Here is a 26,606-nt window from a genome sequence, read left to right as displayed (position 1 = left end):
GGGGGAACGGATGTCACGGGGTTTTCAAGCTCTGTTTTACCTTGGGATGGAGTGAGAGAGAGAGAGAGAGAGAGAGAAAACATGACAGAAGATGAAATGGGGGGAAAAAAATATCTTTCAGCTGCTTACACTCCCACAGAGCCAGAAATCCCCCTTGTCACAGCATAGTACAGCATCATGGGAATGTTCCCGGAGGATTAAAATCGTGTACACGGGAAGCCCATCTAAAATTAAGCCAAATATCCCCCCCCCCCGCCGCCCCAGTTCATTTTCCTTCCAGTGTTTATATATGTAAAACAATACACGGTAGGCATGTCCACCAAATGGCCAAAAGACATGCGTCTCTGTGACAAAGGCAGTTCTTTTTTTCATCACACGACGGTGTTCTCAACTCATTTGTACACATCCAGCTGACTTCAGCGCGTTCAGGTGATTTCATCCGCTAAATTAATCTAATTCCCTTGAGACATTCCGGCGATTTCCACACATTCACGTAAATTCGCCAAATTCAAGTTGCTCTCAACATATTCAGGCAATTTCAGCACATTTGGATAATTAATCAAATTCGGTTGATTTCAGCACATTCCTCTGATCTGAACATATGCCTAATGTAGAGGTGATTTACACACATTTAAGTATGTGATTCGGGTTATGAAATACTTATATATTATATATATATATCCTATTGAACCAGTTCTCATCAGACACCTCATACAGCTGCAGGCTACCAACAAATGTGAGCGATTATATTGGAGGCTGTTAATACGCATATAGGTTTATAGGCAGCATGCAAATGTTAATAAATCTCTGCAATACTGAGCCTAAAAGCGCTAAATGTGAGAAATATTATTTATTTCTGTGGGGTGTCATGTACTGCAGTAAAGGGGCAATTTTTTGAGCTTCTTTTACAGTTCAATGAAGAAGCCAATCATGTGTCTTCATTTTGTCATCTATTCATTACCCCTACAGCTGATTGGCCCCATGATTACCTGTATTCCCACTTTGATTCCCCACGTCATTGCTGCCAATGAGAACGTATCTCTCTGGTTAAATAAAGGTGAAATAAAATAAAATAAATAAATAAATAACTCACATTCCCTGCAGACTACAGCTGATGTGTTTTCGTTCAGGACTTAATTTTTATGTAAATGTGCATGTACTGACGCTTGGCACGCCAGGCCTTGGTCAAAGCAGATGGATTGAAACGGGTTGTGCACCCCTGGTTTAAATTGTCAATAACCCTTTGAAATAAAGTGGTCGCGTGATTTTGAAGGGTAATCGGCCATAGGATTGGGATGTCCGTCAGACAGCCTCGTTCATCATGTAATTAAAACGGAAAGAGCGTCAGATCTGAGGGGCAAAATGTAAGCACCTTTCCTTGTTCTCTCTGTTTACAGTGTATGATTTCATTCTACAATATTTTATTTAAGATGACTGTTTTCAAACATTTAAATTGGGTATAGCCCGAGGTTCCTATTCCTAAAAAACAATCTAATAACAATCCATAATCTAATGGTGCAAATGTGCGACAAATTACTGTTATTCGGCTAATAAATTGAAACGTTTACTTTCTTGCAGTGAAAAAAATATCTCGGTGTACAGAGCAGATATCAAAACAGATGAGTCACCCTTTTTGGCCACCGTGCGCAGCACTCGCTACCTCTGCGCTCAAGAAATCTATTCTCAGGAAAACTTGGGAAATTGACAAAGGGAACGTCGAACAATGCCAGCCTACCCCTAAGGTATGTGGCGGCCTCCGCCTTTAAATAATACTGAGTGAAAAAAGGTTATCAGTTCTTTCTTGTAACGACCCTCCAGCCGCGCGCAGTTGATTGAGCTCGCGCCTCTGGCCACAGGAGGACGACCATTCTTCGGCTGCAGCGCCGTAAAAATTAACACGGACACAAGCGATTCATTGTGATGGCGTAAAATCAGTGTGCGTCTCCTCCTTCCGACGTCTCCGGGCTGGAAAAGGTCAGGCAGATATACGAGTTCGCTTCTTTGGAACCGGGCTGCACACACTTTTGTTCTGAACCAATCTCTTATCTCATTTTATACTTCCCTGCGCCCCTAACCCTCCGCACGAAATGTCACTATATGGATTAACTTTTCGGGGAAATGAATTCTGACACGTTTATGAGTTATGTTCTGCCAAGGTAGTTCATATCAATTAGGTATGTTTAAACTAAATTACGACCGGTGCTTAGCTCGAATGAAACATACTATGCGAGACTAGAACGCCCCAGTGTTTGTTGTTAAAAGTGAATGACGGGCTATTCATGGCCCTTCGATCTGACTAGACTGGCCCATTTCGACTGATGTTTACGGCAAATTTAAATTGTGGTTTTTGTAGCTATGGGGACTTCTGATTGATGGGATGTGATTCTAGAGTTACATACAAAGAAAGCTGAATTTAGTTTACTTTCTTCGCCTTGTAATCGCAGCCATGTTCTCGTTGAGTCAGGTTGGCTTTTGTCATGGATCTACGAAAGAGAATAGAAATAGCTAAAATGTCTAAATTTAAAATGTAGCCTACATAAATCAGTAGACTGGGTTAAAATAATTTGCACGTGGCTATATGTGATTTAATCACTTTTAGCCAATTTCTGCATCTTTTCAGCCAGGACTGCTTATTGTATATTTGTATGTTAAGAATGAAAGGTGGTGTACTTTTGTATATACTTTTATAATCCCACAAGCACATCCCAATAACGAATGTACTGTATATTTTGCCTACGCCATTTCATGTTCCGATGCATTCTGGAATTTACAAGGAATTCTATTCAAAACACAAGGCCAATTCTTCACCCATGAAGTAAATCGCATTATATAAGTGTAGTTATGTTATAATAGCACAATTCAGTAGTAAAAATGCGTTAAAATCAGTATAAAATATCTGATTGTTTTATAATCAGTGGACTTTTAAAAAAATCTAATGTCATAATCCAGAGCATGCTCCAAGACCAGGGAGGAAGAACACAAACTTCTGAAGGCAGCCGTTCTGTATGAAATGTCCGCTGGTTATTTTAGAATCATAGAAAGCTGCGGTGATTGAGTTGGAATTCAGTTCTTTAAAAACCATGCAGCATGGAATCCAAGACCAAAAATAAAAAAAAACATTAAATAAAAATAAAGCTGTTATAATTTTGAACTTCTATTTTTGGGCAAACTATTTTTTCTTTTCAACGAAAAAGAAAGAAAAGGAAAAAAAATTAGTTGCTGTCAATATTATGTTAATTGACTGTAATAATTATCCAGTAAATTAGCCAAGGGAAGTTAAGGTCATTCCTCAGAAGACTACAGCCATCTACTGGTTTTTAAAAGTAACACCGCTTGATAGGAATCGGCTTCAAGGTGCTTCAAAGCTCTCAACGTGAGATTCTGCAACCGTGATGGAAAAATGCTGCCTCCTTCTATCATCCCATTCTTTCACAGCAAAATATGTATTTTTATTTATTTCTGTGATTTTAAAATTAAAGCTGAAGGAAATGTTCGAAACTCTGAAATATAATTTAATTGTTTCTTAAGGGATCCATGCCTTGATTCAATGTGTAAGAAACACATCTAATTGTCATGTCCCCCCCCCCCCCAAAAAATTTTATTTTTCTTTTATTTATTTTTTAGTAATTCCTTACCGTGCTTACTCTATATGACCACTAGAGGACGCTGATGCTACTTCCAGGCGCTGCGAGTTACAAATAAGAAATCAAGCCAAATGATCTTTTCATCCAAAATGAAAGTGACACCCTCGGGCTTAAAACGTTAGTATTGTCGGGATCGAGTCACTAGGAAAGCATGCAGGTCTTATTTTTAATAAATTTAATTAACAAATTCTTCCAGACAATAAATTGGCGGAGAGGCCACACAAAATGAAACGGAAGGGTGTGGGTGTGGGGTGTATATATAATTCGGGGAGTAATGTTATATCTATGAGCAGGTTAACCCCTTAGCATTTAAACCCAGGGCGTTTGCCCAGCTACTTCTTGCAGACATTATTCACCTCATCAGAACAATGCCACCAAATATTTTTTAACCACAACTAAACATTTAACACACAATCATCTTCAAACAGTTGCAAAGAACAGACAGTTTAATTGAGTCTTCAAATGATATGTACTTGTAATCATCATTATGCACTGCATAAAAAAAAACATACAAAAAAAGAAAAAACAGGGTCAGTGAAGGTACTGTAGGGGGTCCCTGGCCAGACTTGATATGGATTAACTATATATACATTTTGGGAAAATATTTTAAAATGTAAAACCATTTTTTAAAATACCCATTTTAAAAGTACAAGGGGGGTCCCCCTGGATGCCTCTGAGCATGGGTGGGGATCCCTGGATCAAAGGTTCAAAACCTCAAGCCCTGTCCAGGCTGTTGTCATAAATTTTAGTATGTCGAATATTCTTCAACACATTTAGGAATTACCTGGGCCAACTGAAAATACACACTTAAACTGAAATAAAACTCGGAAAGTAAACAATGAATTATTTTAATCGCTCCAGCATGTGGTTTGCCTATATTACCTCTTACAGTGGCAATATCATGATGAACCCTCTACACCAGGAGATTTAAATAAAAAATAAAAAAAATGAAAAAAAGACAGTATAACCTTGCAGATAATTTCACATGCAAAATCTTATGGAACCCTCTGGAATAACGTCTCTAATCTGCACAACTGAACGTTGTCTTCGGGCAGTCCGTTGAATTTCCATTTGGCTAACGTTTAGCAGTGCTGTGGTGTTCAAGCTCGGGAAGTCTGCCAGCGCAACGACCGAATCGCAAACATCCCTGGTACCGTAAAAGGAAAGGAGGTCACAGCGGTTGAATGTGGAAAAATGAGAATCCAAACTGTAAGGAGAGCCACTGGGAATCATTTATGGATTTACACCGTTTGTGCACCTTGTCTCCTACTCCCAAACCAGGAAGTACATACAGAGCATGGTACCATGTGACCTGGCATAAGTGTTCCTTAAACAGCGTTTTAAACAATAAGAGAAATACGAGCGCTGGTGCCCATTGTTTGGTTTAAATCTTCGATGCCATTTTTGCATCTTCCACAGATTAAAAATAAATAGAAATCCCTGTGATACTTTTGAGTTTGCTTTTAAAATCCGGATACAGTCAAAAATCTGAAAGAGTCACATCATATACAAGACTGTAAAAAAAAAAAAAAAAAAGTGCTTACGAAAAAAAAAAAGAATTAAAACACAAATACTTTCATTAATGAATGTGAATGTGAAATAAGTAGTAAACAAGGACGATCTCTGATTCTGTGAGTGTGACACCCCAAAATGACCCCGTTACTGAGACCTGCACCCCAAGAGGAGAGACTCGAGGTACAATTGGGACAGGCTGTTAGCGGGCATATAGCCGGACTGCATGCAAAAATGTCCTTGTGAAAACTGGAAAGCTTTCCTAAAACTCTGGTAACAAAATGGCTGTCAACGCACCCGAGGCGCTGTACGGTGCTGCAGACAGCAGATTTCTCTCTGAAAGCTCTGTGACTGTTGTTATTGCGGACGCAGCATTTCAGCCCTGATCCCTATGAGTGAACTGCCACCCGACTGTCCAAAGATCCGCGGTTGAAACGGTTAAAAAGGTGCGCTTATCATCGTACTTTATGGAAATGCCTAACCCTGAGGGCACACATGAAGGATTCTAAAGGATAGTGACTACATTACCCATCATTCTTTACATGAACGAGGATAAGCACATTTGTGTTGGAAAAGAGGTGCGGCCTACAGTTCAGTTCACCGTGTGGTTCTAAATCAGAGTATTATAGAGATCCAGACCCAATGTGGGATGGTAGTGGGTAGCCATTTTCAGCATATGAATGGTGGATTGCATAACACCTTTTCACCATTTTAAATTGTGCATTGTTTGACAATTGGGTAGAACAGCAGTGATTACCCTGCAAGAAGACTACACATTCAGAGACAGAGTTGATGCTGTACTGAGGTATCTGTTGGTCCTGAGATTGTACAGTGAGATCAGACCTAATCGACAGACCAGAAATCACTGACGCATAGAGGTCTGTTTGTTTAAGCGTACGGCCAGGGTAAATTCACTGGTCATGCTAATGACCAGGCGGTGCTATTTTTGAACAATAAACATTCTTCACTGATGGCTGAAGTATGGCCATCAACAGTGGTCACTTTCCCAGTAAACTGGTGACTATTTTCCCCTGAAAGATGACCACACTTTAGTTAGACTGTGAATACCTGATGGCGTCTTATACCAGAACACAGGACCTGTTTGCAAATATTTCTAGAAATAGTGGCATATATTTCAGAACACCTGGCATGATTCAGAAAAGTGAAGCAATGAGATCTGACGGGAAGTAATTCGAGATATAGTGCCCGTAGTAGTGATTAGATTTAAAATGCATGTTCGTAAGTGTGTAAAAAAACACATACAGTGTGTAAAATGAAAAAACAACAACAAAAAAACCTGAGTGTCTGTAATTACATATTTTTGTGATTAACTGAAAAAATGCAGTCATTTGTTTAAGGAATTTGTTTTTAAAAAAAAACAGAGGAGGCCGAGTGGTGAAGTGACAGCTGTCACTCATCCCTGGCACATTTGCGGCTCATGTCCAAACAGACGTCTGCGATGGAGCAGAGGCCACGCCCACCAGGGGCGGAGCCAGGCGAAGTCCTGTCGTGATTGGCTGCCGGCGCGGGCTCCGGGGGGAGGGGAACCTGTGGGTCTCTGTGAGTCTCACCTGGGCAGGGGTCCACGGGGGGGCAGGCGGAGGCGGAGGGGGGTGTCAGGGGGGCGAGGAGGGAAGACAGGGGGCAGTCCGGGGTGGCATATTTAGCCAGCACATGCAGCTGCTCCGGCTGCAGGGCCGCCTCGCTGAGCACCTTCTGGCACAAGCCCGAGATGTCCTGCCAGGTCTGCCGCTTCACCTGGGCCAGATGAGTCCTCTCCTGCTCCAGCGTCTGCTTCTCACAGCGCTGCGGGGAGCAACACACACACACACACACACACACATATACACACACACACACGCACACACGCACACACGCACCCATGCGCATGCATGCACGCACGCACGCAAGCATACACATACACACACATATACACACACCCACACACACACACAGGCCAAAACAACATTAGGCATTATGAATACAGCAGCATTTCATCCCACCCCATCTCCTAAGACTTTTTAATTTCATTATCTGCTGACTAAGGGCTCAGTCTTCGGACCACACTGGCAGAGCCATCCCCACTTAAAGGAATTTCTCTACTTTGTTTTTAATGAGGGGGTGGAATCTCATGAAGCAGGATTACTGAGGTAGCTGGATAACTGCACCGAGTAAAACCCAGAACAGCTCTTTTTTTTTTTTTTTAAGTTCTTTTTTTTTTTTGTACTTCAGTCCAGGTTCCAGATTTGGGAGGGTTCCGGGTTTTACTCAGTGCAGTTATCCAGCTACCTCAGTAACCCTGCTTTGTGGAAAAAGAGCCCGATACCCTAACATAAACACATGTATAGTGAAGCTCTAAAGGGGGGGGGGGGGGGGGGGGGTTGGGACGGCAGCAGGTTTATTTATTTATTTATTTTATTTATTTCGGAAACGCACCAGCTTCTCGATCTCGCACTCCAGGCTGTAGATGCAGTCGAGCTTCCTCTTGCGGCAGCGACGGGCGGCGATGCAGTTCTTGCTGCGCCGTCGGACGTCCTGGACGAAGTCCAGCTGCTCCCGGGTCAGCCGGTGCTCCTTCAGAACGTTCTGGAAGTCGTTCCGGCTCAGCGAGACGATCTGCTCGACTGGGAAGGGCAGCTGCACCTGTGGACCAGGTGCAGGAGGGAACCAGTATAAATGTGGCCCCTAATAGAGTGTTATACCTCATCCAAGCTATTCCGCTATTAGCCTCTGCAAAGATTCCTTTGGACATCTGATAGCTCAACATTAGAGTGCGTAGGGACACTGAATTTTTACCTCCTTGTGAATGTTGAGTTCAGGTTTTGATGTAACGTTTGTTGGTGCAAGTGTTCCCCTGTTCAGCTGTGTAAACCTGCTGCTGATAATCCTCAAAACATTTGTCGTTCGGGAAGATACTAGATTGTTCAGATGTTTCCTTGTGGTGATTTGCTATTTTGTTTTTGTCATGCTGAAACAGTTAGATGCTGAGATAAATAGATAGATAGACAGATAGATAGTAAAAGAGAGAATTCAGCAAAAGAACATCCTGCTCTTAAATGATGCTGATCCAAGCACTTGTTCCATCCTGACAAGACACAGTGTTCAACTCCAGCCAGTGCTGCTTCCAACCTACCCCCAAATCCCCCCACCCCCCCCCGACTCCCACCTAAAAAAAGCAACAGCACAAATCCTGCCGACAGTAGAAAATGGCTGCATAGCACTGCACAAATTCTAGCACATATCTCCACTGGCTGGCAGTTAAAGCCTAGACAGATTTCTAAACTAACGTACCAAGCTTAAAAAGGCCTCACTCCAGTGTACCTCAAAAACACCACCGCATCCCCACTCAACCCCCACGCATCCCCACTCAACCCCCACGCATCCCCACTCAACCCCCACCGCATCCCCACTCAACCCAGTGTAGCACCTCTTCTATTACAGAGACCGGTCAACCCTGTTACTATTCCAAAACAATTCATATCTCTGGAATCGGACAGCAGAGAGCTGTTCTATCATGTATAATTTGGTAACTGTCACAGTGATGGTTGTAAGATACGCCCGACCCACTGCACTGTAGCTCATAAAACACCCGAAGATGTACTTAGAAGAACATCTGCTCAAGTGGAAATGCTCAAATCTGACCCTGGTGGCCAGTAGTGTTGCTGGGTGTCACTCTCCCCCCCCTATCGAGCAAATGATTTCGACCAATCAGTGACAGAACTCTAAAACGCAATCAATCAAATATTAACTATCAGGTGGAAATTAAAAAAGGGAAACCAGCAGCTCTACTGACCTCGAGGGCTGGATTCTAGCATCCCTGTGCTAAATGAATGTACTGCAATGTCTACCACAGATTCCTCACGTGCTCTGGGAATATTTTTAATGGGAAGAGTACGATACAAAACAAACGTAATAAACCGATTTTTAGAGTAGATGATCTGTTGGGAGCGCATGCCCACGCATTGTAGACGGTGCATACGGGGGTGTATCATTCAGGAAAAGGAGGTCACAACTCACAACGCGGCTAATCATTAACGCGTCTGGTTTGGGTTAAGGACTGCTCTCTCCCCCCCAGCTTCCTGATCAATAGCCTCTTTATCGCTCTGAGTCAAGACGAGGTCAAATCATTATTTGAAATACTCAAACACGGTGTAATTCCTGCAGATCACTGACAATTTTAACAGAAACATGAATTTACACCGCGGTTCAGAACTTTCATGCGATTTTAAGTTTTGGGTGACAAAATGTTTGGTTAATTATTTGAAATATTCTAACCCTTTAGACACCAGTAAAAGAAATCCTGTAGATTAAAATTTTTAAAGAATCGCCCCTTCCCCCCCCCCCTCCACGTATTAAAAACAACAAAAACATTTTCTTTCATGTCATGGTAAATTGTTTTGAGTGACAAGTTTGGTTAAAAAGTCTCAAGAATCCACAGGTTTGTTTCCTGACATCTGAAGCGTAAAAATATTTCAAGCATGTCGTCAGCCCAGGTCTGGCCAAGAACTTTCCTTGTGGGTTAGGGTGCGGGTGCGGAGGCGGGGGCGGGGGCGGGGGTAGGGGTGGAGCGGGGGTGGCGGGGGGGAGGTTTGGGAGTACAGTCAGAACCACACCCGTGCTTTCGAGCCCGACAACAAAGGGTACGCTTTGTAACCCAACGACTTCCTCGTTCGTAATGCCCTCTTTTCGCACTTCGACGGTGACTTCCTGGTGTGGCGCGCCCGACACCCCCCCCTCCCCCCCCTCTTGAAGACTGACTCACCTCGGGTGCTCTTTGGGTGGAGGAGCACACGCTGGCCCCCTCCGTGTCGGAGTCGTCCCCCGAGTTTGGGGAGGAGTCGTAGGACCTCCCCCCCGCCTGGGGCAGCCCCTGGTCCCGGAGGAAAGGGCAGTCCAGCCCCCCCGGCGCCGGGACGCGCCGCTTGCACCAGCGGTAGCCTGCCGACGGGCCCGCGGAGGACTCCCCGGGGGGGTCCAGGTACGCGCACCAGAAGCTCTCGGCCAGGTGTGCGGGGACCTCCCTCTCGACGGTGCTCCTCTCCCCGCCTCCCTGCTGACCCGGGGCGCTGGAAAATTTGGGATGCGCCAGGTCCGAGCCGGCCGGTATCGCATGGTTTCCGCCACCCTCCTCCTCCTCCTCTTCCTCCTGTCCGGCGGCACAAGGCGGAAAGCGAGTACCCAGAGTGCAGCAGTCTGGCTCCGCCCCCGCTGACCCCACGGACGGGCTGCACCCGGAATCCAGTGCCTCCCCGAAGCCGCCGCCGCCGCTGCCGCCGCCATCGGGGTTTCCCGGGAGAGGGGCGAGCGCAGGGGGCGGGCGCACGGACACCGCCGCCGCCTCGTTCTCGCTCGCCGTGGAGTCCGCCTCAGACTTGCGTCTCCCGGAGACGGCTCTGGCCAATCCGCTGCCTTCCTGCCTTCGGGGATGGACAGGGGGTGCCTGCCCTTCGGCGGCCGGAGCCAGCGAGGATGAGGATGAGGAGGAGGAGGATGAGGAAGGCACCTGAGGGCTGCCGGACCGCTCCCTCCCGCAGGCTTTCTGGAACTTGCGGTACTTCAGACAGAGCAGGGCCGGGTCCGTCGGCGTGGCAACGGCAGGGCAGCCCGAGCAGCCCAGGCCGAGGCTTCCCGGGGCATCGTTCGCGGGTTTAGCGCACGGGGCCGTCGCTTCGGGGTCGCGCTCTCCCACGAGCTCCTCCACGTCCCTGCTCTCCTCTTTGACCTCGATGACCTCATCGTCGGCGGCGGCGGTGGTGGCGTCCGCATCGGTGCCGGACCCTTGCTTCGCCGATTTCTCCCGCCAGAATTTTTTCCGGCAGCACACCCTCCGCGGGATGGCCTGAGCGCTCCTGCTGCTGTCGAAGAACTTTGGGATGAGGAAGTCGAAGCAGGCCTTGTCCAGGTCGTGGAAACCCAAAATGGTGGCGCACCTGCGAATTTCCAGAATGTTCTCCTTGGTGAAGAGGAGCTTTGCTGTGTAAGCAAATTCCAACAACGGGTCGAATCCTTCCACCGTAACCTGGGAAATAAGGAAAAGATTGTCATTCACAGGACCCCTCAGATGAGTTATACATCCTCACAAGAATCCAAACGGCTTTATTTTCTACACATATTCAGTGTTAAATCAACTCTCATATGTTTGACTATTGGACTCATATGTTAGGTGTTGAATTAACACTGTACATTTCGAACTGTGTAGCAGGCTGGAATGTAAGAGTGTGAGTCATCCATGGGTGTTTTATTTTGGTAGGGATTGCTTATCTTCTTTAGATTAGGATCAAAACAATAGAATTTAAACATTGTTTTGCAGAGCAATCGCCCCCATGCACTTTATAATGTAGCTGTGTGATGATTTTTTGTTTATTTAGGTTTTGCATGTTTGTAGGAAATGTGCAGTGCACACAAAAAATAACAACAAAAAGAATAATGAGGTGCACCATTGTTTTAAAAAAAAACAAACAAACAAAAAAAAAAAAACAGCCCCCTCCAGTGCTGTACCTCATCAGGGAGCGTGACGACCAGGCCTTGCCCCACCAGGCTAGTGACGCGTGTGTGGAAGTATTCGCTGCACGAGGCCAGCACGGAGCGGTGCGCGCGGAAGCCCTTGTTCTCCACCACCACCGTCAAGTCGCACAGGACGTCCCGCTTCCGCTGCTCGTTCAGGCTGCGCAGCACGTGCGAGCTGTGCACCGACGACTGGAACGTGAACACCGAAGACCGGGGGCTCTCGAAAGACATGGCGCGAAAAATCTGCAAAATAAACAAACAGTTTATTAATGAATTCCCTACACGCACTCACGATAACAACTCTTCGTCACATCTGACCAAAATCCAATATTAAATCTAAAAGTAGCATATAATAAGGAAGAAAGCAATTGGATTTGCCATGGGCGCCGCTGCTTTGGGCTAATAACCCATTGATTACCACTTCACAGAAACCAGTTATGCGGAAAATGTTCCTTAACCATTGCGACAAAAAAGTTACGTTTATTTATTTAACAGGTTTCAGTGAAGTGGTTGAAAATCATCGGCATGTGGAAAATTCTTCAACACAGGAAAAATAACTCGGGTTGCCCTCCACTAAAAACAAGACCAAAGTGATCATTTGTTAATGGGGGCAATAGCAGACACCAGTGTTGACACACCAAATACAGAACACTGGTCAGGTTAGTGATTTCGTCACACTATGATGTAGCAATATCTTAAAACTGTACCTGCTAACCTAATGAACCTGCTGATTTACTGTTTGTTTTATTTTTAAAAGAAACTCACAGTGTCCGACCAATACGATAGATTTAAAGAAGGTGCAATGTGCGCAATCACGTTGCCTGCGGGATTCAATTTAACTCAGCCAACAAAAACAAACATTTGACACTTTAAAAATTCCCTAAATAGCATATTGTCTTCGCTGGGACTTGTGTGGACGGTATTCAATGCTTAATTGTAGCGACACGGAACGTGATAACCGCAGGCCAAAAGTCCTTATCTAGGACACACTATAAGCTCAACTGGGTACTGTCAAGTCATGCACCGTGTTGTAACAGCGTACACTGCTGACTCACGCGCTCCTGCTGATAAAGGATGAGCAAGCATTTCCAGGCATTTACGTTTTTTTTTTATCAGCTACGGCAAACAGACTCGGTTTCCCTGGCAAATTACAATTTAGTGAAACATTATACAAGACAATGTCTATCCGACGTTGTTGACCTGGCGTAACATGCTAGTTACTGCGTCTCGGAGCATTCCAAGTTAAACCTACGTGTAAAGATGAACTGGCGTCGTCTGCAAGGAAATAAACTATAAAATTTATCTTATATGTATGCATTTCTAGTTACCTTATTTCTATTATGTTTCCTAGAACCAGTAATCTTGACCTTCATTATTTGATTTGTCGTGTTATCACATTTACAATTCATATCCTGATTTTTATAATTATGAAGCAAAGTATAACTCGGGCGTATCTCTAAGATACAACTCCCGGCAACGTTCGAACGGATTCAAGACTTAAAGTGGAGCAGCTCATTCATATGCACACGATTTATGAGAGAAGTGCACTTCAGCCACGTAAAACAGGCGAATATCACGTGTAGAAAATACGATTTCCCTTTCTCTGGCTAAAATGTTTTCACAATTTCCGCCCCGCCACAACAAAGAAACGCAATATATAGTCTGTAATTTTAAATGCCTCAATACTTTCCGGCTATAAAGGTTCTCTATTAAGAAAACATGTTCCTTCGGAAAAATAACAGCACCGCGCACTTTCGATGCGGCCAGGGCAAGCGTAGGCTAATGCCGTGACGGCGCTTACTCACCTGCCGTATCACGTCGGTGAGACTACCTGGGTGTTCAGAACGGAGACCCGCTCACGGACGCGGTAAACATTCCCCTGCGTGCGTGCGCTCTAATTAAAGGGATGCTTGACAGCAACCTTTCTTTCGGAGCCGTGATCATGTGACGTTAGACAAATTATCCCCTATCCGCCCACTCGCGCACAGTTCCTCCCTTCTTTTTTTTCCACAGCCCTCTGTCAAATTGTATCCCGTGTATCGCCGGAACACTACTTCCGCCTTTTGATAACCGGTAGACTATACTACTATACTAGCCTATTATAGGTTATGATTTTAAAAAGTGTTAATGGAAAACCAATAACGTATCTGACTTCTAAAATATAATGGCACGTTTCACCCTACTCGAAATCTTGCTGTTTTCTATCTAGTTCATCGAATGGCTTCTCTTTAACTGTAAATGAATAGTCTAGTCTTGTACATCCAAATATGTTTAGGCATAATAATATTTACGGAAAATGAACTATTAACAATATGGGGGGAAAACTCACGTAGGCATTAGGCCTATTTGTTATTATGAATGTAGCCTATATTTACGTTACTAGTACATTTTTTTCCATTTGCTTGTTTAATTTGGGGAAGTTAGCCTATACAGTGCTTGTATCCATTCTATTATCATTTTCATTTGCATATAAACATAATTCATCATTTAATTTTTTTGCGAGCTGCCTTGTTAACGAGCACAGCGACACCTGACTGTTGGTACAAGCGCTGGCTGGGATTCCAGTCAATACAAACTAAGGTTTGTAAGCTTTCTAAATTTGTCGCTGATTTCGCGCAAACTTTCGGCTTTTTTCACTTGTTTGGGAGGGATGTGAGTGCAGCTATCAGTTTACTCCGTTTTGACATGGAACTACATATGCAAATAAAATGCGTGACGGCAGCTTTGGAAGCAGGAGGAAATTAAACTTCATTGTGATGTCACAGTCTGAATTCATTCATCCCATGTTCTTAAATTAGTTCAAAGGAGAAGCTGACACAATACGCTGGTTATTTTATTCACTGTGAATGCAAACCATCCAAAAGATAGCTTCTTTTTGGTTATACGTATCCGGGGCACGTACTTGTACTTGACCAATCCCAGTGGTTTGACTGGTAATCTGCGGCCACCGTTTTGTTCAGGACCTCTATAGAATATGGTTAAAGAAATGCAAAATTCTGTCCGCACGTATGTGTCTATTTAAGGTGTAATAAATTTAGGGTACTGCTCTCTGGAGCACGCTGTTCTGAGCATTGGAGAATCTGGCATAATCCACATGACTTCCTGGGAATTGAAAGAAAAAGAAAGATCATCTGATCACATATTTCGCAATTGTAGGAGATGCTGCCATTGTGAAACATGATGTGCTGTATTCTTAAAAAAAGATGAATAAATGGTTCTTGTCCAATAGCAAATTCCCAGTAGAAAGGTTTAATGGGATCAAGTGAACCTTAATAACACCCAACCGTGTGTTTACCCCAGGTTTCATCTTCCAACAAATCTTCATTAATTCAATGAGGTTCCCTCTGACAAATTAGTATTAAATAATTGACTAGTCCGTCCAGCTTACCCTGGGCAAGGTCATATGGGGTGCTGGAGCCATAAAAACTAGTAAAACTAATAAAACTAGTCGCAGCTATTAAAGTTTTTTCCTTTCACAGCATATGTGATGCAATGTAACCCTTGTATATTTTTAACCCAAAGAGGATTATGTAACGTCGTGTAGCGACACACAGGAACGTTGTGGCCTCTGGTTCCTCGACCACGAGACTGTCCCCTTCCTCTTGTGACCCTGAAATAAACTATCGGCTTGATCAATCAGGCACCAGCCTGGGTCAAGGAACACCCCTTTCAGGAGGAAATGGGGAGCCAGATTTCACAGGCTTAAACCGTCGATTACTGCTTTAATGTTTATCTATCCATGTTGTATTGACAGCTCCAATACCACAAGCCAATCAAATGTTTGTGTACCAAAATAATCCACCAACCAGGTTCCTGTAAACACACGTGGGATTCTGTGACTTTGTGAGCATAAAACACACCAAAAATTCGCAACTTTAATACCTGATTAAAGAATTTAAACTGCTGTCTGTTGTTGTGTTCGTTTTGCTATGCATATGTTGGTCTGTTCTACATGGTTAAACTTAATTTTATGAGACTGATTAGATGAACTAACCACGTAATATAGAGAAGTGTGTCACTAACCCATAACTCAAACTGACCTTCATTAAATGGTAGTTGGCCTACTGTTAAACTCTATGTTTAGCCATTGCAGAATTATCATTTCCTCTGATTATAATTGTATAATATTATTTCTCATGTAATGAGAAAATCGTCCAGGCGCAAGAACTAACGCATTCACATGAGTTTTATTCAGAGTTAATACTGTGACTAGCATTTTCAAATTATCAATCAAATACACTGTCTTCCCTTTGATGGAGAATCAACAGCCCAAGGTTCTTCATGTACAATACAAACAGAGGTCAAGCACACGAAGCGATTAGCCTCTTTCCCGTTTACACTTACACTAATACAATTCAGTAGGAAAATGCACACCTAGGTATTAATACAAGTATCCAACAGACACCCAGAAATCAATATATTCCCATGTGTTTTGAACAAAAAACAAAACAAAAATCAGTTAAAGATGCACGAGGCAATAAAATGACCGTGGACCCCCCCCCTCCGATAAAAGGGCCCCCCCGGGTCCCTGCACGGCAGTCTGGACCACACCCTCACGCTGTGGATTCGACACGGGAGCCTCCCCAGGAGGGGGGCACGGCAGAGGGGGGCGTCGGAGGTCAAAGGTCAGGAAGACCCGGGTCTCTTCTGACTCAGCACCCGGAGCGTCTCCAGCTGCTGGGAGCGCTCGCTGTGGACCGTGACCAGCGTGTGGTTCTCCTCGGCCAGGACCCGAAACTCCTCCTCCAGTCGGGCGATCTCCATGGACGCCGTCTCGTCCTCCACCAGCTCCGCGATCAGCTCCCTCCTGCGCGAGAAGCAGTGAAACGCAAACGCTAACGAGGCCGAACTCTGCGTCATCGTACTTCGCACTTCAAAAGGTTCGCCTGCGGGAAAGAACCATTAATCACTATGTCCCATCAAGGGAGCCGTAGTGCACTTCTGGGTTAACCCTTTAAGGTGTGAGGTCACAAATAAGTGTTTAGAATGTTCCTCAACTGAACATTCTAACGCTGATGTCACAATCACTACCGGGAACTGAGAGCCATGGAGCCCTAGAACACTTACTTAGAATTTTGGGCAAAAAAAGAAGGAAAATTCTTTGGACATTCTCAGGAACTGTGGGGGGAAAAAAATGGGGGGGGGGCTGTGACTAACAACCTAGTTTAATAGCTCTTCGACAAACCGTGCGCTGTTCCCTCAGTCGTCTGGGCCGTGAACCAGTTTGCGATGACCTGGCACGACGGCGAATTAGTCTGCGGTCTCCTCCCTCCCCGGCCTTTGTACTGGAGCAATTATTTGTGAGCGGGTAGTCACAGCAAAGTGTGTTGCAATCGATGTGGAAGAGTTCCAAGACAAAAAACCTGACCCTCAGGACTGCGCGGAGTGCAAGCAGCCAAACAAAATGCACAGACATGCGCCTCGAACCGAGAGGATTAACCAAGAGGAAAGAATGATGGGAAAACAACTGCACACCGCTCAGGATCGATCTGTGCTGCAGTTGGAGCTGTGCTGCAGCTCTAGCTAGGCCGCAAGAAAATAGTGGCGTAACCGGTCTGTGTAAGTCATAAATGCAAAGTCACGGTGTTTCTTGTGTTCCTCATTAAGCAATAAAAGCACAGATATCCGAGCCTTTAGGGTACAAAAGACACAGAGCGTACAGATGCGGATGTGGAAGCAAGCCACTGACAGAACTGTGTCAATCAGGCCTGGGTTAATTCTTTATTTGACGTGTTTTAATCAGGCGCAGTACAAACACCTTGTTTCAGTGGCCTAATTTTCCTGCAGATGAAAACTGAAACACAAAATGAAGCTTTTTTGCCAGTGTTGGGCACTCCTGTGATAGTGTGCCGGTTCTCCGGGTTATGAGCTCTGAGGTGAGTGAGCTACATGTGTGCAAACTGTGGCAGGTGGCTCCACAGGATGGCACTTGATTAGTGTGTGACGCTGTCCAGGGAGGAAGGGTTTCAGTCAGCAGGACAGGGCAAGAGCGCCCCCTATGGCCGACGTGGTGTTTGCAGTCTACACGCCTCAGCAGCGCACTCCGCCAACGCAACTACTGCGCACCTATGAGCCGCTGGACCGCGAGAGAACGGAGGCAGCCGATAACCCGCGATTTTATGAGTTAATTTGTGAGCATAGCATAGCGCAGCACGGACAATATCACGGCGATAAGGGAATGCTTCGCTTCACTTTCGGGAACCGAGACCGCACGTGTCGGACCCCGTTTAAAAAAAAAGAAAAGAAAAGAAATGCCGTTAAACTTAAAAGCGAACGCGCGCTCTGTTTGTTTCAGTCCCGGCGCATTTAAACACAGGCGCATTTCCAGCAGCCGAGCTGTACACAAGTGCTTGTCACGGTGACACACGGGTCTATTTATAAAACAATGGGACGTGGCCTGCGAGGAAGTCCCCCTTGTCACTCAGCAGGGACTTCGGGTCCGAGGAAGTGCGGCCGACCGCAGCGTTGCATCAGCCTCCAGTATTGGGGCTGTTGAAAAGCAAGCCCCGGCGGAATCGGCGTTGCCAGCTTGTTAAAATTTCTGAAGCGGTTGCGCCCTTAGCTCTTCAGGGGGGTGACGTCCGCGCTTACTCCACTCCTGAAATATTTGAATGGCGTTTTGCATCTTCCCTGTGCTTGTACCACGAGAGAGACAGAGGGAGAGAGAGAGAGAGAAAGAGAGAAGTGTGTTCTGGGAGATTGTTAAGCGGTTCGTCGTTGTCCCACGCCGGGCGACACCCCTAGGAGAGAATTTGCTGGACACGGGGAGATGTGATAATTTCTTTTTTTCATCGTTTTCTGAGAGAGAGAGAGAGAGAGAGAGAGATGGTGGTAACATTGCGATACCGTGTTTACCAGTAGCATGGATATATCTACACCAGTAAGGCCTTAATCCCCAGCAGCTAGTTTAAGGAGCATCCTTATTTCATATATCACAGGCACAGAGAGAGAGAGAGAGGGAGCTGAGCCAGCAGAATAACAGTAAATAAGGCAAAGCAAGTGAAAGTAATCCCGCTCACAGAATATTCTGGAAACATGCGCAAAGGAACACGCGAGACATGAGTTTCATTTTCTGTGCAGAGAGACAGAGGAACAAAGTGTGCTTTATGTTGGCGTGTGAGTGAGTGTGTGTACAAGTGGGGGTGTGTCGGCGTCTGAGGGGATTACACTGCATAGAGGAAGAGAGAATTATGTTTTCCAGAGTGGCTCACAATGACAGCGTGGCATTTTCAGCCAAATGAAAACATTTCCTGAAATGCACAACGCTAAATTTGTTCCTCATATTTGGAATTTTCTTTTGGCAAACTGTAAAAGAATGACACCCTTCCCCCCCATGTCTCTGTGCCGTCACCCAGCACCCCCCCCCCCCCCCCCACCTCACCCCACCCCACCCCTCCTTTGTTGCCACGGTAATGGCAAGCACAGCTGAGTGGAGTTGGGGGACTAAGACCCGTGGATGTATTTGGAACTGGATTAAGGGAGGCAGTAATATTTACCCTAATAGCGAGCGCTACCCTGACCCTGACCCGGCTAAATCCCAGAACTAAATCTGACTGTAACCCAATGCATACATACGGCCCCGAACTCTAATAATAACCTGCTTTTCCCGTCGCCATGGCGAGCGCAAGGTTATGCCCCCCCCCCCCCCCCCCCCGATCGGCACGGCCGTTAGACTCCCGCCAAATCGACCCGAAGCGACCGAAAAATCGAACGATACAAACTCAAAAAAAAAAAAAAAAAAGAGAAATAAAAATGGCGCGTCACCATCGAACGAGACGGGCAGGAGAACACGACGCGTCGCCATGCCAACCGCGTTCTTCACTGAGCGCGACGCGGCCCCCGTTTGCCCTTGGAAGATCTTTTTCCATCGTTAAACCCCGAGAGTTTTGATAAAAGTAAGACATTTAATATCCTGCTAAGAGAGCGAGAGAGAGCGGACACCATCAAAACTGATTATCTGTGAGTGGATTCTTTAAAAAAAAATTTATTTTTTTTGTGAGGGCAGGTGGAGAATGGAGAGCAATGAATAGAACACAAACAGCCCCCCCCCCCCCACCCCCCCACCCCCAATCCCCCCATCCCTGGAACCCTCTGGGACATGACTCACTTTCGATCCTCCAGCTGGGCAATTTCGATTTTGACCTGGTGAAACTCGGTGGCCATCTTGCAGTGGTCCCTGTACACCTGCACCGATTCCCTCAGTGACTGACAGGGGACCACTGGCTGGGGAGAAGAGCAGAGAGAGAGAGAAAGAGAGAGAGAGAGAGAGGCAGAGTGAAACAGAGTGATAGTGTAAAACAAAAAGAAAAAGAAAACCAGAGAGCCGGAGAGAGAGAAAGAGGGTGAAAGAGCAAGAGTGAGAGAGAGGAGGCAGGAGAGGGAGAGGGAGAGAGACACAACTAAGAGAGAGAAATTCAATCCAAATCCAACCCACTAGTTAATTACAGAGGCTCGTACGCAAATACAAAATAACATAGCTTTCTCACCGTCGCTAGAGGTATACACTTTCATACCTAGAGAGAGAATGTCATTTGTTCTTTTATTAACTATTATTGTTCATTAGTTTATGCATGTGTTTATTTGCTTACAATTCATGACATTACACTGTCGTTTACATTCATTGTAATGCCTTTTGTAAAGCATTGTAAAGCTTTGTCAACGTATATACATAAAAATTTCATGCCAATAAAGCATTTTGAATTGAACTGAAATTAAATGGGTAGGGGAGGGGGGTGGTGAGTGAGTGGGAGAGCAGTGTGGGTACAAGGGCCGGTTAACGGGGGACGGTCAGGATGTGTGTTCAGAACAGGGCTATTGAAAGTTAGGCACAATGGGAACCGGAACAGGGCAACAAAATGCCAGTGATGGCTACAGACTGCCTTCTGAAAACAACTCCCCCCCCCCCTTGGTGATCTAATGGGTTTAAGCTGCTTTCCCACCGCATGGTGCCGGCTCAACTCGACTCTACTCGCTTTTGGTACCAGGTAGGCTACTTCGCTTTCCACTGCAGATAGTGCCCCCGTCAATGTAGCTGATCGTTATTAGCGACGCCGCATGAAACGCGTTGCTCTGACCAATCAGCAGTCCGCAGTGTCCTCGCGTCACCTTTTGGTATCGCTTGGAACCTCAACGGAGGTGATACCAAAAAAGAACCAGGTACCAGGTACTATCCACAACTTTTTGCCCGATGGATAACCCAAAAAGTCGAGTAGAGTCCAGTCTAGTTGAGCCGGTACCATGCGGCGAAAAAGCAGCTATACACACCCCCACAGGCCTGGCGAGCGGATACAAGACACAGCGCGGCACGCTCTCAATATTTCCATGTGAGTCCGGCTTCTCCAACTTACAGGGAAAAGGGCAGAAAAACCCCAAGGACTAGCAAAGAGGAAGCTGGTGTACATGAAGGGGTTTGCCTGTTTTTGTCTGTGGGACAAAGTAGCCCTGCCCACAGCATGCTGGACATAGTGGGGGGGGGGGGGGTCTATATTGAGTTACACTTCTTATCCGTAGAATGGCTATTAAAAAGAGCACACGCGTGCACGTGACAACAAACGTGCACGCTTACACGCACACACACACACCCCTCTCTCTCTCTCTCTCTCTCTCTCTCTCTCTCTCTCTCTCTCTCAATTCAAGTTGATTTATTGGTATGAAATACAAACGTAAGTATTGCCGAAGCATACACATAAATAAAATGTAAGATAATAGTAATATTAAAAGAATAATTATAAATGTCATAACATATAACAATAACCGCAACAACAGCAACAGAAAGAAATCAATAAGTATGTACTCTCACTCACACACTCACACACACACATACAGATGCATGTGACTCACACACGCGCGCGCACACACACACACAGAGGAAGATGAGGCAAAGCTCAGAGAACAATCATTCTGACACGTGGAAAAAAAAAAAACAGTTACTCATATATTCTGTGGGCCTCTGACTTCTGCTTTCGGGATGATGCAGGACGGTTCGAAATATATATCCTCCACGGCCTCTTTCCTCAATTTTAATTCCCATTTCTGAGCGTCTCAATACCCGCAGTGTTTTACACGCCACAACAGCCACTCTGACGCAATAATGCCCTCCCTTCACAGGAAAAATTAAAAATATCTGCTGCAGCCTGCAGGTGGTAAAACTTAATAAAAAGGGTTAAACACTATTTCCACTATTTTTTTAATTAAAAAAAAAAAAAAAAAATTATTAGTCTAAGATTAATGCGATTTAAAAAGAAAAAAAAAAACCATATTGGAGGAAATGGAATGTGCGACCTTTCTTTTGAGAGTGTTACTTCTGGAACCCTTGGTCCGCACCTCGACAGAGAATATAGGTGTGTGTTTTTGTTTTCTTTTTATTTATTTATTTATTTTTTTCCCACTTCGCAGTCTGTAACGAGATCAAATTTCAATTTCCCAGGTGGCTGGGGGTTGTGTTCTCCTGGCCTGGTCATCTCTGTGCGGTGATCCCATCTCTGTCTGTAACCCTCTCGATCCGTTTTCACTGTTTTCGCTTGATGCGAAATAATATATAAGGTGGGGAAACCACTTGCTTTACCACCCAACCCCCTTTTTTGTTCTCTCGACCGTATCTTGATTTGGTTTACGTTTCTAATAAAACAAAGTGACTATATTTGTTCATTAGACCCTTGCAGTGAATAAGGACATAAAGTTTTCAATGATTTATTACATTTTTGAACCACCAGGCTGCTTTGAAGGTAGGGAAACACCATGTTCTAAGATTTACTTTTTTAAACTCTACCGTAAATAGTACCTGGATTGTATTTACGACAGGCGGTTTTTTTAAAAAATTTTAATGACCATGGCCGAAAAGACGAGAGTCTAATCTTTCAATACATATGGTACATGTTCATATTCATGCAACTTTTCATACTGCTAGGATCCCGTGCTAATTTTACATAGCGCTAGCATCCCTCCGGGGGGATAGTGGGTGGGAAAAGGTTAAAAAAAATTCCTACTTTTTGCTGCTTTACATAGCAACAAATTATCGCCACTCTAAATATTGCAATACATTATGCTGCTTTACAGTACAAAACATCTACATATCTCCAATGTATTGCGGTATATTCAACTTGGCATTTTTGATGGTCAATAGGACTTTGCCCACAGACCGTCAGTCTGTGTTTGTGTACTATTTTATTTAACTTTTTTACTGCCACCTAGTGGTCATAAAGCAATATGACATAGAGGCTGGGCATAAGGGAAACCATGCAAGAACCTGGCACATGGTGCAAGCTAGTAGCCTTGTACTATTTGTGGGGGGGGGGGTGACTTTCTGAAATGAACACCCTTAGGGGTGTTCAGTGTTTTGACTGTCAGGGTGAGGGACGGTGACTCATTCAGAGTTAAGACAGTACAGCGTCTGAAATAGAGGCAGGGGAACTTCCGCCTTTCCCCGTCTCTCTCTCTCTCTCTCTCTCTCTCGCTCTCTTCCCCCTCTCTCACCTCTCTCTGTCTCTCCCCTCTCTCTTTCTTTCTTCCCTCCATCTCTCTTGCACTTTCTCTCTCTTGCCCCCCTCTCTCTCTCTCTTTCTTCCCTCCCTCTCTTTCGCACTTTCTCCCTCTTGCCCCCCCTCTCTCATCTCTCTGTCTTCCTCCCTCTCTCTCTCTCTCTCTCTCTCGCCTTCTCTCTCTTCTGACCCTCCCTCTTACACTCGCTCCCTCTTGGCTCCTCGCTCTCTCTCTGTCTTCCTCCTTCTCCCTCTCTCCCTCCCTCTCTCTCTCTCCCTCATCATCCCAGGACCCCATAAATGGATGTTGTAAACTGCTTCGGGCCCGAACCTCCCCAGCCACCCTCCGACATTGTTTCGCCATGAATCTTGAGAATGGGAACAGAACGGCGAAGTTATTGCACTGGGTTGCGCAATACCGTACCACAGCACTATTTCCAGAGTCCTGCTCTATCAATAGGCCCTGGGGCTTGTGCAGTGCTTAGCCAAGAAGACTCCTTACTCTTCTGCCACCTGGCCCGATGAAGGTCCGAACAGGATCTAAAACGTTGTTTTGTTGAATAAAGGTGCCCTGTCTGAGTTTCAGCGTGCGGGCTTTACTGAGTAGTTCGTGTGCTCCAGTCTTTCCAATGCACGGCGTTGCAGGTGTGTAGTTGTGTCTCTGATTAGCAGTGCTAGCATTTAAAGACACTGCAGGTGTTCACAGTTGCAGCGTGAGGAGAAATGTGCACTGTTGCATGCATGCAGAAGTAAGCGTGCAACATAGCAGTGGTTCATTTGCAGGCGTGCAGCGTAGCGACTGTTTAGCGCCTTGGACTTAGAGCAGTGTGCCTCTGAGGAGGTGCACAGTGTCGTAGGAGACTGTAACTAACCTGTAGCTGCTGTTCCAGGCCAGGGAAGGATGTAAGTAACAACTCGTCATCTTTCAGCTCTGAGAAAACGAAAAAAAACAAGTACAACTCATTACTGATGACGGGCACGAACATAAATAGTCTTTGCTTTTGTGACTTTTCTAATGAAACACAAGCACAATGGACGTATCACAGGAATAACAAACGGTTTGGATATGCAAATATGGACACAAGGGGTCATGGCTTACAGTGAGAGGACAGTGGTATATTGGAATCCTTACTGTACGATGGACCGTTTGACATTGACTACCTCAAAGGGACACTTATGCACAATGAGAGCACTGCGTACGAACAGGACTGAAAGCTCATAGCTGCAACCATCATGGGTAAAGAAAAAAATCTGACACTTTCTTTTTTTTACTCTACTTTTCTGGTTTTGCTAATAGCTCGTTAAAAACGCCACAACCTCCATGATAAGCTCAAATTAAATAAATAAATAAATAAATAAATACACTGCCGTGCTATTGTGTGATGGGAACACGAACGGACTGGGCCTGTTCAACTTGACGTCACGTCCCACGCTGCCTTGGCAAACGATAACCGGGCGCGCGCGAGTGGAAGGTGAAGTGTTAAACGCCTTTAAATATAGGTCAGAACTCCAAAAGCAAACGAGTGAATCACACAGCCCCGAGTTATTAAAGGGGAAACCTGACGCTGGACTGCCAGAGTAGCAGCTGCCATGCGAGCATTTGGCCGAAACGCTGTAAAACACTTTTGACAGCACTGTTGCCCTGACAGACTCACTGCGCAGCTAGGTACATATTTTGTTTTTTAAGATGCCGAAGCCTACCGAAATAGAGGGACCACCTGTCTCGCTGAAAAAAAAGACTAAAGTTACACGCGTGCGACATGCATGGCCTCGCGTGGGATTGTGCGAGTCGCTCTCTTGGTGAGAGGAATTTTGTACATGCAGTTCTGCCGGGAAAGGGTGCCTTTCACTTAGGGGAGAACACAATTGCGAATTGTCACGTGCGTTCATTGAGTCTTACTTTAGCCTATTTCTTAACTGACATGCCCATAATGTTTGATTGAATACAGTAACTCAACATTGCAACAATGTTTTATGGATCCTCCTCCTCCTCCTCCTCCTCCTCCTCTCTCTCTCTCTGCGTGTGTGTAAACATGTGAACGAGCTTCACCTTTGGGCTCATCAAGGCTGAAGGCGATTCTAACTTCGGGTTTGTCAGGAGATACTCGTCTTGTTGAGGTGATCATTTATACCTCTGGAAGAAAGGGGGATACCAGATGTGCAGATATATAGCCACAACAGAAACAAACGAAACGCTTCTCTATTTAAACTGGAGCTTCAGCATCAAGTGACGTTAAGAATTTAACTGTCATATTGACAGACAATAACAAACAGGATACTCTTTATTTTACGGGACTGTCCCACACTGGATTCCCAAATATGACGCTAGCTTTTTAAATAAATATGTAATGTACTCTTCGCCCATCGGCGCATATAGGCTACACTGTCTTAAAATATGGCCTAGGTGAAAACCCAGTAAATAGTGTTCGTGTTTCCAAATGTTTGCCACTTTACAGTAAGCTGGCTATACGTGGACTTCGTGAGAGAGTGGTGGAATTCACAGGCAGTTCAACGGTAGCTTGACCCATCTAGTAGGCTACATCATGCAGTTGCACGTCGTCAACACAACCACTTATCGCGCGTATCGTAAATAGCTATAATAAAATGGAATATTCATTCACAGGCTATACTGGCACAAGTCCTCCTCGTTCCGGCTATCTAAGGGGAACACGACCTGACAAGACTGCTAAAGCAGAAGGCTGAAAGATGGAAGACTGTAACTCTACAATTGATGCAGTATCAGCACAACTGCAAACTACATGGATGCAAACCAATACAGGCAAAATAAAATAAATGAATAAACACATGCTTACCTCGGAACAGAAAAGCTTACCCTTGAGAACTGTACCACAGGATAAGAGGAAATTATGGTTAGACTTCCCCCTTTATTCGATTTTCTTAATGTCAGTAGTTTCTCACTCCAGCTGTACAACTATTGCTGCCCGGACTTAGGAAATGTCCGCGCTGTTCAATTCAAACGTGACCTTTCTTTTTGGCACGGAGAAGCCGAGGTTTTTGTCAGTCCCCACTTGCGTGCGCGCACCTGCCGTCGCAGTCACCCCACGGTATACCGTCACAGAGAAGTCTTCACGAGATGCCCCGACCGTAGCCTACTATTCACGCCGCTCAGCCAAATCCCCTTCAACATGTTCACGGACCACGCGACTTCAGCGCAAGACAATCAGCGTCTGGCAGCGACGGAATGCCGCGCGGTGTAGCCCCGTCTGTCAGTGGGTTTCCAATTAAATGGCTCAGACAGCATGACTTTAGACGAGAAAAATGTCCACCGCTCCAATCAGCTTTGAGTGACACAGCCATGCAGCGGCGATGCAATAGCTGTGCAATGATGCAGTGCTCCAGAATGAGGCTCCGCTAATTACTCGAGCAAAAAATAGTCTTTTTCTCTTCTGCTCATTATGCCCTTGCTGTTGACACACTGCTTATGAAGTTACTATGACAACATATT

At 45.3% G+C, this 26,606-nt stretch overlaps 2 protein-coding genes across 4 annotated transcripts; both read right to left on the bottom strand.

The window, feature by feature from the left end:
- Positions 1-3,883: 3,883 nt before the first annotated feature.
- Positions 3,884-13,635, bottom strand: bach1b (BTB and CNC homology 1, basic leucine zipper transcription factor 1 b). 2 transcript variants are annotated; one of them, XM_035435096.1, is made up of 5 exons: positions 13,469-13,635; positions 11,655-11,906; positions 9,919-11,175; positions 7,593-7,799; positions 3,884-6,962 (listed from the first exon to the last, which is right to left on the bottom strand). In XM_035435096.1, exons 2-5 carry the CDS (start codon positions 11,892-11,894, stop codon positions 6,567-6,569), a joined length of 2,100 nt encoding a protein of 699 aa, XP_035290987.1. In that variant the 5' UTR covers positions 11,895-11,906; positions 13,469-13,635; the 3' UTR covers positions 3,884-6,566. The 2 variants fall into 2 exon arrangements, with proteins under 2 accessions (XP_035290987.1, XP_035290988.1); XM_035435097.1 differs by lacking the exon at positions 13,469-13,635 and adding an exon at positions 12,142-13,416.
- A 2,196-nt stretch (positions 13,636-15,831) lies between these two features.
- map3k7cl (map3k7 C-terminal like) lies at positions 15,832-26,521 on the bottom strand. Of its 2 annotated transcripts, none has more exons than XM_035434992.1 (5): positions 25,974-26,521; positions 25,191-25,274; positions 24,013-24,071; positions 19,771-19,886; positions 15,832-16,470 (listed from the first exon to the last, which is right to left on the bottom strand). In XM_035434992.1, the coding sequence occupies exons 2-5, from the start codon at positions 25,264-25,266 to the stop codon at positions 16,290-16,292; spliced, it is 432 nt and encodes a 143-aa protein (XP_035290883.1). In that variant the 5' UTR covers positions 25,267-25,274; positions 25,974-26,521; the 3' UTR covers positions 15,832-16,289. The 2 variants fall into 2 exon arrangements, with proteins under 2 accessions (XP_035290883.1, XP_035290882.1); XM_035434991.1 differs by having other exon boundaries at positions 25,954-26,520.
- Between the last annotated feature and the right edge of the window lie 85 nt (positions 26,522-26,606).

Source organism: Anguilla anguilla, chromosome 9 (assembly GCF_013347855.1).
Source record: "Anguilla anguilla isolate fAngAng1 chromosome 9, fAngAng1.pri, whole genome shotgun sequence".
Lineage (NCBI taxonomy): Eukaryota > Metazoa > Chordata > Actinopteri > Anguilliformes > Anguillidae > Anguilla > Anguilla anguilla.
This window is presented reverse-complemented; position numbering and strand designations above follow the sequence as displayed.

What these genes read in the sequence shown, in the direction of transcription:
- bach1b (XM_035435096.1), bottom strand. Translation starts at nt 11,894, where the DNA reads ATGTCTTTCGAGAGCCCCCGGTCTTCGGTGTTCACGTTCCAGTCGTCG. An exon ending in TCGTCACGCTCCCTGATGAG is followed by an intron (nt 11,176 to 11,654) that starts GTACAGCACTGG and finishes CTTATTTCCCAG; the next exon opens with GTTACGGTGGAAGGATTCGA. An exon ending in AGTGCGAGATCGAGAAGCTG is followed by an intron (nt 6,963 to 7,592) that starts GTGCGTTTCCGA and finishes TGCTCCCCGCAG; the next exon opens with CGCTGTGAGAAGCAGACGCT.
- map3k7cl (XM_035434992.1), bottom strand. Translation starts at nt 25,266, where the DNA reads ATGATCACCTCAACAAGACGAGTATCTCCTGACAAACCCGAAGTTAGA. An exon ending in CAGCCTTGATGAGCCCAAAG is followed by an intron (nt 24,072 to 25,190) that starts GTGAAGCTCGTT and finishes TCGTTTTCTCAG; the next exon opens with AGCTGAAAGATGACGAGTTG. An exon ending in GCCCAGCTGGAGGATCGAAA is followed by an intron (nt 16,471 to 19,770) that starts GTGAGTCATGTC and finishes CTTCTCGCGCAG; the next exon opens with GAGGGAGCTGATCGCGGAGC.